Here is a 12,669-nt window from a genome sequence, read left to right as displayed (position 1 = left end):
ATATAATATTATATATAATATTAAATACATTTTGCAATAATTTCATAATAAATATTTCTAAGCAACAATTAACAAATTCTTAATCATATGGACAAGAAAGTTACTGGAATACCTAGGGTACAGCTTGGCAATTTCTTGGCACGATTTGAGGAAAAGTCCATCGCCGAGCTTCATTATGTTAGCTTTGTGAACACATGTGACTTTCTTGCGATTATTCTTTACAGCATAGTCAAAAGCGAACTTCGCGATTCTTTGGCTTTTAGTGGCAGTCACGATCTTTAAGCATTCGACCACTCCTTTGACAGATTCATGCTCCAACGCAGAATACTCTCCCTCTGTTTGCTCTCTGATAATAACGCAGTCCACATTTTGATGACGTGACCTGATTCCTGGCAAAGATTTCACGTGCACCACGTTTGAATATAAGTCCAAGCTCTTACGTAATTTCATGTTCAAGGTCTGTAACTCTCCCGTCATAGAGTGATCCGGAGTTGCTAGGATTCCCTGTCATGTGAAACAATATTCAGTTACATCGAGTTGCAAAATTATTGTTATCTTACAGCCACATACTCTTAAAAAAAATTTGCTTTCTCAAATAGAAAAATTTTTATATTTGAAATTATGTGCTTTATCTTATTAGCTATTTGTATGTACACGAAATGAAAGTATTAAGTAAGTCATATCATTTGTTTTGTTTATTTAATTTAATTATATTATTTAGATTTATTGTGTTTAGAAAATCAGACCTTTAAACAAACTCGATTTCTAGCGATACTATTGGAGACTTGATCCAGAGGAGCACTCAGGGTTGGATTTACTTCAGATAAGAAGTAAGGTTCGAACTCAACCGGGACATCCGCAGCTTTGAAAACACTTTGAACTGCGACCACTAATTCTGGTCCAACACCATCTCCCGGTATCAAGGTACATTTCAACTTTCCTTCTTGTTCAACTGACTGGAAAAGTATACATGTCACATATGTATCTAATTATTAACTGGAGAACAATAATATTTTACCGATTCTTGCTGTCGTATTGTCCCTACATGCAGGGCTCTAACTGTGTTCTTTTGAGTAGCCTACAAACACAAAGCATAAGAATTACATTTTATTAAATATAATAAAATTCATAATTCACTGTGCATATACGGTAATCTAAATATAATATACAAATATCTAACATACTTTAAATACAATGTGCCAAAATTTAAACATGTTATTACAATAAGAATGTAATTACTTATACAAAGAATTCAAAGTAGCATTTATTACATTTTTATCTCAAATATAATTCTTTTTTCCAGGAATGAAATGCTCCAAGCTTAGAATCTTCAGATAGGATTAATCCTTTTTTTAATTAACTGAATTTAATCAACATTGTAATCTTATTCTATTCGTTGCACTTCATGAATAATAGGCTTTTAATTCTTGCGTAACAATTTATTGCTTTTCTCGATGAATAACTAAGATTACCTTGATTAAATAATGTGATAAGCAAGTGCAGGTGCTTGCCTCAATCGATGTGTAATGATTCGCGTAGCTGAGCAGATTCGAGAAATACGTTTGCGCGGGTGCATCGAGGAATAAATTTGCATTTTCGACACGCGAATGCGTCTCGGATAAAAATATCGCAATAGACACCTAAATATGCGATGCTCTTGTAATCATCTACTCTACCACGCTGACGGAGCAGTTGAATTTTTTGTCTTAATTGTCATGTTATATAGAACTTATATGTTTCTTCCACATTTCACAGATACATGAAATTCTGAACACATGCAGCAATGAAGGAATGCGTCGATGATTACCTGAGAGAGCGCCTTACAAATGTTTCTCGCGAGCAAAGCCATCTTTCACGACTGCTCATCGGCACTGCTCGTCTCGCTCGCGCTCACAGGGGTGTAATCTCGTTGAGGGTTTCTACATTAATTTGAATGAGGAGTAAACGCTATGTAGAAACCTTCGAGAAAATCTTTATATGATCTCTATCATGGAAAAAGAATTTTAAAATGCTGATTAAAATAACATTTTCACAAATTCAATAAAAATAAAATTAGGCCATGATATGTGATATAAATATAAAAGAAAAATTTAATTGTCGGAAATAATTGAGCCTTTCAGAATTGATAAACTTTCACGAAATAAAAAATAGAGAGAAATTATAAATCAATTGTGCTATATGTGCTCTGATATTAATAAAAATTATTTATAAAATTATAGTATTAATAAAATGAAAAAGTATAAGGCATCTTCGATTATATATGTATAATTATAATTTATAAAAGAGTCGATTGTTTTGGCTTCAAAAAGACTCAATTGATTGTCTAGCTTATTTAGACTGATTATCATTTTGAATTCGTCCAATACTCAAAAATCCATATATGGTATAGAAGGAAAATTCAATTTCTGACAGCATCCGTCACTGTTAAACAGTCACGTGGACAATGCTAGCGACTTGCACTTTTTCTACACTCTGATTATTTGCTCAAACTCCTCAACAACTCAACATGCAGTCTTATTTTAAATGCAGAAGGTGAATTTAAAGTTTACTTTTTACGGCAATTTTTTGTATTTTTCATCTTTCCTCCTTTTTTTTTATCACTATCTAACTATCTATCTTCTTTTAAATATAGAAAGTGATATGATGTTGCGGAAACAGATTTCCAAAAATTGAAAGGATCGTTATAAGAGGACATTGTAAGATGACAGGAAAACAATATGAGGAAAACATGAGAACATCGTTAAGGCAATATAAGAATGTCATGAGGACGACATCAGTGAATAATCGTTGACAAGAGACAATAAAACGAATCAGCTGATTCTCAGAGTAGGTCAAATAGCACTAGGAAGTTGGAGCCTCTAACTCCCTAGTTCGTTGCCAAAGGATCAGCTGATTCGTCTTATCTCTTACTGCGGGTTTTCCCAGGTTCTCCATCAACGTCGTCCTTAGAAGCGGTGCTGAATAGAGCATCGAAATTTCAATATTCTTTGCATTTTCCTGGAATTTTCGCCTCGCGAATGATATCTCACGTCGACAACACACAATCGAATCCCTAGAGGATTACGATGCTGCAGAGTTTGCGGACATGGGGCCGGGTAGAAATAGACACGAAGAGGAGGAGAAAGAGCTGTGCGTGGACGAGATAAATCGTGCGGTCTATTTTTGCGGGAGAGACGTCGCGGTGACGCTTCCTGAGATTTGTGTCTTCCGGATCCTGAATCTCTGCCCTCTAAGATTCCACTGGTAAATCGGTCAAGATGACGGAGAACTTACGTGAGTGATTTTACCGTGCTTTCGGAGCAACAGGCATTTCCTTGATGTTTCTAGTTTCTCTAAATGTTAAAAAGAAATAATTGAACATTGTATGTTTGTATACAAGAAACGTAGATATACTTTGCGCGTGTATATGCTCTTCATCATTTTGAAATTGTTTTACAGGAGATGCATGCGAGCATATGTTATATTGTTGCTGTTCGTTAGCTGATTCTTTCACATTAACAATTTCTTACAGCTGAGGAAGTAACGAAATCAAGTTTTCGTCGTAAGGTGTGGGATTACATGATGAAGAATGAGCTGGTGAATTTTCCCGTTAACATATACAAGCGTATTCCGAACTTCAAAGGTGCCGCGGAGACTGCACAGCGATTGATCGAATTAGATGAATTTAAAAGGGCCAGAGTTATAAAGATAAATCCAGACAAGCCGCAGGAACCAGTGAGGTTTTTAGCTCTGGAAATGAATAAGGAAATCATTGTGCCTATTCCCAGATTGAGAACTGGCTTGTTCTTACACGTTACGCCAGTTGCTGGCGCAACGAAGGAACAGCTGAAAACACTGGCTTCCATGCGCGGTCTAGAACAGGCGGGTAAATCACTGGGACTGGATTCTCATATTAAGGTAAATATTTTTAAAAAATTTAAGAATATATAATAATTTAATATTAATGGATAAAAGATATAATATGTATTAGGTGTACAACTTTGCTTCCGCCGTTTTTTTTCCGAAATTCGAGGCTTTATTGTAAAAAACTGGTTATACATTTATGATTCAAAGTATTGTCCATCGCTGGCTACTACTTTCTCCCATCTTTCGGGTAGCGTACAAATCCCGCGTCGAAAAAACTGATCATTTTTTGAGGCTATCCACGAATCGATCCAATTTTTTACTTCTTCATAAGACCGGAAGTGCTGGTCAGCCAGGCCGTGTGCCATTGATAGAAACAAGTGATAGTCAGAGGGAGCATCGTCTGGAGAATACGGCGAGTGAGGTAGGACTTCCCATTTCAACGTTTCCAAGTATGTTTTGATCACTTTCGCAACATGGGGTCGAGCATTGTCATGCTGCAAAATCACTTTATCGTGTCTCTCGTTGTATTGCGGCCATTTGTCTTTTAATCGGGTCAAACGCATCAATTGCGTTCGATACCGATCGCCTGTGATTGTTTCAGTCGGTTTTAACAGTTCATAATACACTACGCCGAGCTGGTCCCACCAAATACAGAGCATGACCTTGGACGTCGAAATCACCGTTCTTGAAGCGTTGAAACCACTCACGACACGTTCTTTCACTAATAGCAGCCTCACCATAAGTATTTGAGAGCATTCGATGAGCCTCAGCCGCAGATTTCTTCATGTTGAAGCAAAAAATTAAAACCTCCCGCAAATGACGAGAATTTGGCTCGTAAACTGACATTTTCAATCGAGAATAACTTATGATGCAGACACGAATCGACTGTTTCTATGAGGTTATGTTGACAGATGCCCAAGTTTATTGTATGACGTCTATGATCTATTTATTTCGACAACCACTTATCGCTAAAGCCATCTATAGGAAAACGGCGGAAGCAAAGTTGTACACCTAATACAAAAATGAATAATGCTTACTAAAGATACAATATCAAATTATTTCATTTTCTTACAATACACACAATTATTTATGCCTATTTCTATTAATATAGATTAGCTTTAATTCTCGATTCAACTTACTCTTCATTTTTTCTAATTCTAAGACTGAGTTCCATCAATGTAAGATTAACTTCTTCGAATTTACACGATTCTTAGAATTAGAAAAAGGTAAACAATAAGTTAAACTGAGATTAAAATTAATCTATATTGGTGGAAATGGGCATTAGACTTTTTCTGCATAGCATTTATTTTAACGGTATGGAACATTAATTTATTCTAAACACCTATTATATTTATTCAGGTAGATCTCGTTGTACTGGGCTCTGTATGCGTCAGTCGAGACGGATACAGACTCGGCAAAGGAGAAGGGTTCGCAGATCTTGAGTTTGCGATGATGATGAGAATGGGCACGATAACAAAAAATACAATTGTTGTCACAACAGTACATGATTGCCAAATTGTAGATTACCTACCACCACAATTGTTCAAAGAATATGACGTGCCAGTAGATATAATTGTCACACCGACGCAAATTATATACGTAGAGTCGAGACTGAAGAAACCGTCTGGCATTCTGTGGCATATGCTTAGCGAAAGAAAACTCAAAACCATGCAGGTATTACAGCAGCTCAAAGAGATGGATGAAAAGTATGCATTAAGTTGCCTGAATCACGTTAAGTAGGCTATTTCGTGTAAATACACAATTATTCTTTCGCAGAAATGGGAAAATCGTAGTCTTGAAAGAAGTCGATTCCGATGTGGAAACGCGCCAATATATCAAGAATCGCATTAAATATTCGAAAAATAAGAAGCGTTTCAACACGAAAAGAGATGCGCCTAATACCGAAAACATGATGGAAGGTGGCAAGAATAAAGGTGAAAAGCCGCGTTTCCCACGAAGACGAACGTATAAGAAACCAAAAGCTGAAGAAGAAAATGATCTTCCCAATGCTGAAGTACAAGTAAGTCTTCTATAATATATTATCGTACTTTTATTATCCTTCATTATTTGCGCGAAATATCTAGGACATTCCCCACTTTATAAATTCGATAAATGTATAAATGCTATTCATACCCGTTATTATATTCAATGCAAATTGTTTTACAATTAACAAAATTTTTTTAATTTGTCTTTATCTAAAGGATATAACAATATTATCAATCTTTATTTAATTGTAAATCAAAGAGAATAATGAAATTGATATGTAATATTTGGAGTGTGTCAAAAATTAATCCACGCAAGTAATTACATTAAAAAAAAAACTATGCAGTACAGGGTTAATAAGAGATTTTGTGAATGTAAGTTAAATTTCTCTTTCTCTATTAAATAAAAAATTTACGTGGATTTAATAGAGAAAAATATTTTTAAAAATATTAAAAAATATTTATTATCTGTTTATGTTTTTAGTATTTTTAAATATTTTTTAGTATTTTTTTCTTTATAAATAAATCTTGCTTATGCATTTATAGACGAAGACAGAAAACAATACCAAGAACGCGTCTCGGCGGCGTAAAAATCTTCGCGCCCGAATGAAAACGCATATTGACTTCTCGTTGAAGCTCTCTAATATCTCATCCGGTGTAAGAGTCCGCGATCTAAAAAACGCTCTGTTGATGCGTGGCGTTAAGCCGAGCGAAATAATTTGGCAGGGCTATCGTGGCATTTGTTATCTTCACTTCAGCAAACTCCGGAACGAGGCAGCTCCGCCAGATCAGCCAGTTCAGGTAGATTCGATCGTGGCGAATTTACAGCAGCTCCGAATCGGTGAGTCCGTGAACGATGAAGAGGGATTTATATACGTAGAACCTGCGAAACCGATTTCTAGAATTGAGGTAACCGATGTAACAACTGTCTAAGTGTTTATCGAAACTACCTTGAACATGCAATTACATGTTGTTTCTTGGCCATTTATATTCCGACGTCGAACACAGGAATGGACGTCTTCCAAAGTCAATCCTTTTTTTATGAGAATTATGTCACATATATTGAGTGTCCTAAACAACGCGCATTTTTTCTTCGTTATAAACTTTTTAATGAATTTTGTGTGTAAAGGTTACAACAAATGTTTAATTAAAAGCTAAAAATTAGCATTCTTTAGCTTTTCTATTTGATTTTTGTTTTACCTATTAATTAAAGAAGCACTTTAATTAATAAGCATTAATTAAAGGACGCTTAAATGTTCTTTAAAGAAATTAAATGGGACATAATTAAGTACTTATGACATTAATGTGAGACTATAATTTAAATTGCTAATTTAATTTTAATAGTTGAAAGAAATTGCACAATTTCTGAGATATACTGTACCTTAATTTTTTTATAGATATTGGCTTCTATTGAATACTTAAAGAATATGCATTATGTATTAACGTTTCTTAACATTTATTAACGTTTTATATAATTATTTTACATATCGCTGTTATTTTACTTAGATCTATATATATTGGAGTTGTACTTGCGAATTACTCCGGAAGTAAAACACATTGATGACGATGATTTGCGTTCGGTTTAAGCTATAAGATGTGATATATACCTGGTGCAGTGCGAATATTAATATTTAATATTAATAGTTGTTACAATTAACATTGGCATAACGTATATTTTTGGTTAATGATTTTATTTATACTACTTTTGTATCAATAAGCCACATTTTGACGTATATGAAAATATCGGATAACTTTCCAACAAATTCGTCGCAATGCCCATAAAATAATCTGTGATCAAAACTATATACTTAGCGAGTAAGATAGATGGTTCATGGAGAGAAACAATAACGTGTATGTACAAGATCGCTGAATAGATTGAAAGATAAAAAGACAATTATGAGGAGGTTGTATTTGTATATTATATAAATCAATAAGCGTACATTCATATCATTCTAAAATGAAGTATTTTTTTTGATTTTTTAATATTTATTAATTATTTGTAACTCTAAATGGACTTGATAATTCTTTGCTATCCTTTGTAGTTTTTCAAATATTTAATTCCTAATAATAATTGAAACTATATTTTTGACGTCTAAATTTCTTTAAGTAATATGAATTAATTATTGCATATTAAATTATTATGTATTAAAAGTAACTTATATTGAAAATAATTTATATTAAATTGAAGGCAAAATACTTAATTTTCACTTATTGATGAGAAATAATTTGAATAATTTAGATAAAGAGACGAATCTTTTTTTTACTATAACTAATAAAATATTCAAAATATTTCTTTTCGATTAATTTTCAGCGCAATTTAAAGTACATACGCAATTAAAATACGTGCAAGTTAGGACTTACAAAAAATTATGTGTTATAAATATATTAACTGTTGTTGTATCTCTTCATGGAGCAAAAATTGATCGTTTAAAATTTTTTTTATTCTCTGCAGAAATATAAGTTGAGATTAATAGACGTGAATAGAGTGCATATCTGCGATAATATCTGATGGTAATTATCTAATGTTATAGACTGATGACAATAGTTTAAGAGTCGTTCACAAAGAACATTTAAGACAGATGGAGAAAAATTATCAATATTTCTTCATGTTTAAACAGAGGGAAAAAGTACTCTATTTTTCTGAACACAAACACATCCACATACATACACATGCGCATATTCTAAAAAAGAAATAAATACAAAAAATATAAATAATATATTTTCATGCTCTAGCCGCTTTATAGACATGTTGTGATCTTCCATGTATTGCCATTTGAGCGTGCAAGGAAAACAATAGGTGCGTATCGGCTGAAGAGGCAGAGAAACGGCAATACTTTGTGATATTAACAAATATGATTTATTTTAAAATCTATTGTTTCTAATCGTGCCGATGACGTTCACGTAGATACATACGTAGAACTAATGACGATTGTTTTTACGCGCAATAGACACTTGTCTCGCTATTACTTACGTATATATCATGTATATAAATCTTACGTATATATAAAAGAAACGTTTCTTTTTATCAAATCTCTATCCTCGTGATTATCCTTACTGCTCCGATATCAGTATCCAAAATATATTCCTGATAATTCCCCTGAAAATAAATGCACTCTAAAAAATATGAGTGGATTATACACTATGTCGGTGTTTATATAATATTCATCGTGTTGACGTAAACACTAAGGTGTAAATTTAACGTCATAGATGGATTTAACACCAATATAATGTTAAATCTTTACCATGTTATGATATTTATATCAACACCTACACGGTGATAATTATATCTACACCTATGATATTAAATTTTTTTTAGAGCATGTAATTTTATAAATTATAAATAAATTGCAAATTTTCATTTGTTTGTTTCTTCTTTTATAAATGTAAATCTTCCGCAGCCAAAAATACGGAATATCAAGTTGCAGCTTGACAAAAGTAGGCCAAAATAACTCGAACACAAGTAACTTTTTTCCATCGAGATCTTAATTCCTTTGTTATTGTTTGCTCGCGATTGTTTTCCGCATTGCAAGAGTGTGAGGTGAGATTAACGAGCGGCAATAATTACTTTCCTCTTGCAAAAACTTGCTTCATTTTCTTTTTTTTTTATCGGAAGTGCAGAAAATGAGGGAATTAAGGCGGTCGCAGAAACGCCTCTCATTTTTCCATCGGACTCGTGGTTGAAATTGCATTAGTTTCGATTGAACTTCCCGATAAGCGCTTCGCAGTAGTTTATCGTCACGGACGACGGCTTTCCTCACTTAATCGGATGAAATAAAATTTATCTACCTGCCATGTATGTGAATAAAGCGATTGCGACTGGGGATCAAAATATCTTTTTCTGTAAAAAGGCACGAACTTTTTTTTTTTTTTTTTTTTTTTTTTTACGCAATGCATCAAAGCATCAAAGAAGCTTATAAGCTAAGTGTAATTACAGTTTTTATGGTCCTAAGGGAGGGAATCTCATCTTGCCATAAGAAGGTTAATTTGCCAAGCGCGTAAAGGCAATTAAAAGCAAAACGTCAGGTCTTCGGGTTCCATTAGGTTGAATTTTCTTATTTAACGACGCCTTTATCGTGCAAAGGGCTTTGCCACGGCTTTCATCGGCCTCCAGAAACTAAACTGCATTATCTTCTATTGGATTTTCCCTTCATCGAAGACCGGCGCGATTGCCTTCTTCGAGCTTCGTTACTCTTCTCCGTTAAGAACCACATTTATCCGCATAGACACTCCGTCAGCCTTATTCTATGGAAAGCTGTTAATCCTTTCGCAGTATAAACGTTCTAAGACAAAAATGTTAATGTATAATTTTTCTCTCAGATAAATCTATTGAAGAGATTTGTTTTAATCGGAAACATTTATAACGAATAAAAAATGTGCAATTTAAATCTTCTTCATCATATTTGACTTTCTAGATATTTAAAGATATATCGGTTTCGTTTATGAATATGTGTTACTCAGAAACATACATTCTATTAAGAAGATTTAATTATAACAAAAATAATTAAATTTAAAATAATTATAACAAAAAATAAATATAACAAAAGATAAAGTGAAAAAAATTATTATAAAATCTGTATTTTTTTTAAATATATTTTACTATACATTTTTATATTTGTATAAAAATAAGAAATTAACAAAAATTAATAAAAAAGCAATTATAATATAAAAATAAATTATTAATACTTACAATTAGTCGAGTCATCGCGAGCTTCGATTACAACTGCAGACCTGTCCAATTTTAGTTCCAGAGTCAAAGCCATCGACGCAAAAAAAATCAATGTAGGTAGGATTTCGGAAACTGTAAAGTATTGATACACGTTCATGTGACGCTTATCAACTTTACAATTTCCGAAATTTTACTTATAATTGAATCTTTTTGCGTCGATGATTTTGACTCTGGAACTAAAATTGGATAGGCCTGAATTACAGCATTACATTGTGCAGCACACTATTAACCAATTTGTCTATAGAAAAAATCAGTATCAATTCGATATCTTGTCATACAGACATCAATATATCTATAACTTTATATTATGAAAATTGTTTTGAAATTTCCAATATAATATTATAAAATCTCATAAAAATATATAAAATCTGTTACTCGATGAATAATGCGGACTACAATTATGTAGGCAAAATAAAGTCACCCATTGTTTTGCTCCCTATTGTATATGCTTATAACTTTTTCAATTATTTCAATAGATAACTAAATGCACAGAGATGCTTAGGGTCGGGTTTTTTCTTGTAAAATATTTTAATTATATAATCAATGTTATATCTCGAAACCCGTTAAACATAAGAATTTCATATTTAATACAGAAGAAAAAACTTTCAGAGGGAATTACTAATTTGCTAATTTGCAGCGCTTTGTCCGTTTGACAAATTAAAAGCATAAATTGTAAAGGAGCAAAAAAGGATGTTAACTGATTTTCATTTATTACATAGCCATCGTTCACAATCGATGGTTGCACAAGGATATTAAAAATATACTAAGTCAATAGTTTAATCGTCGTGTTATTCGCCACTTACAGCGCTGATTGGACGCGATAATTGGCCCATTATATCAATTCGCAGCTTTTATAGATGCAATTATCTCGGACTATTCATCCCCCTTTTTAGATACGATTCGCAATGGTTTCACTCGCACAATTGTTCCATAAATTGTGTCAATTGTCTGTATTGAGAACAATCGTTAATTTATCTGAAAATTACACATTTTCTCCGTTGAGAGGAATGGTATACAAAAAGATATTTCCTTACTGCAATCCACTTTACCAATCAACGCGCTAATTTTTCGAGGATTTCACGACGACATATTGAATGTTAGTGCTCGCATTTTTCGGCGAGCATTTTATAGTTGATGCTTTCCAGCCAGAAGGATTCAAAGTGAGAATTAGGGTAACAGGTAATTAAGAGCAATATTAAAAATAATAATGTATATTTTATGTTTAACGATAGTAAAATCAACAAATGAATCAAGCATAGTTAATTAGACTCAATATTAATGATACATATGTTTAAATATTATTGTTTCTATTATTATTATCATTGTCTTGTTACATTTGTCTTGTTACATTTGTCATGTACACTTTAAATCGTTTTTTTAATTTTGAGAGTCCGTTAATTGTAACAATTTTCAGAAAAAGACACAGTGTAATACAGTCATCATTTCTTTGTTTATCATTTTTTTTGTTTAACAGTGGCAAACAACAAGGACGATTTAATGATTTACTATGTACACTGTATCATCTGTATTTCTTACTGAAAAGCACTCAGTCTGGCCGGGATCTACATTGCAATATGGTATGGAGAGGCACGGTGACCCGTTTCACCCTTTTCTCACCCTTGCGAAACGGCGCCAGTGCTATCGATTATACGGCGCTCCTTCGACAGTTACTCTCAGTTAATACTAAATTCTATCGCATTCGCGATTTTTGAATACGAAACGCTAATGAAAGTTGAACGGCTTCCCAGCGAGAAATGGGTTATTTGAACGAATCGATGTCGAAATTATCGAGATTGATTCGACATTAATAAGATGAGTCATTTCTCGTTGAGATTTTCCCCGATTCAATAATTTGATTCGAATAATGTAAATGCGAGTGATTATTTAAATGTAAAATTGAGATCGCGACGAGACAGAGTCGCGTCAGAATGAATAATTAATGTAAATAAAATGTTGCGTCCGATTTCCCCAATTTACGTGGAGTAACATGTTAAACGTGAGTGCAATTTCGTTTGCTGCATATTTTGTTTCTGCAGAGGGATTTAAGGGCGTACGCACTAAAATCCGTTAACAACATGTCAAAGATATTTTTTATTCTCAATTCGTACATAGCTC

The 12,669-nt window shown here is 33.1% G+C and overlaps 2 protein-coding genes across 2 annotated transcripts in view; one reads left to right on the top strand and one right to left on the bottom strand.

The window, feature by feature from the left end:
- The window catches only part of LOC108688681 (isocitrate dehydrogenase [NAD] subunit beta, mitochondrial), a 3,090-nt gene extending 1,190 nt beyond the window's left edge, over positions 1 to 1,900 (bottom strand). The window contains exons 1-4 of the mRNA XM_018195020.1: positions 1,808 to 1,900; positions 1,019 to 1,078; positions 747 to 956; positions 113 to 504 (exon numbers count right to left, since the gene is read on the bottom strand). Coding sequence (XP_018050509.1) covers positions 113 to 504; positions 747 to 956; positions 1,019 to 1,078; positions 1,808 to 1,849 — 704 coding nt within the window. The 5' untranslated portion in view covers positions 1,850 to 1,900. The remainder of the gene's footprint in view (positions 1 to 112; positions 505 to 746; positions 957 to 1,018; positions 1,079 to 1,807) is intronic.
- Positions 1,901 to 3,124: 1,224 nt separating this feature from the next.
- LOC108688705 (methenyltetrahydrofolate synthase domain-containing protein) lies at positions 3,125 to 6,906 on the top strand. The gene is made up of 5 exons (XM_018195059.1): positions 3,125 to 3,273; positions 3,512 to 3,897; positions 5,206 to 5,552; positions 5,623 to 5,866; positions 6,375 to 6,906. The coding sequence occupies exons 1-5, from the start codon at positions 3,258 to 3,260 to the stop codon at positions 6,759 to 6,761; spliced, it is 1,380 nt and encodes a 459-aa protein (XP_018050548.1). The 5' UTR covers positions 3,125 to 3,257; the 3' UTR covers positions 6,762 to 6,906.
- The last annotated feature ends 5,763 nt before the right edge of the window (positions 6,907 to 12,669 follow it).

Source organism: Atta colombica, unplaced genomic scaffold (genome assembly GCF_001594045.1).
Source record: "Atta colombica isolate Treedump-2 unplaced genomic scaffold, Acol1.0 scaffold238, whole genome shotgun sequence".
Classification (NCBI taxonomy): domain Eukaryota; kingdom Metazoa; phylum Arthropoda; class Insecta; order Hymenoptera; family Formicidae; genus Atta; species Atta colombica.
Note: the sequence above shows the minus strand (reverse complement) of the source record. Positions and strands in the feature narration are given on the sequence as shown.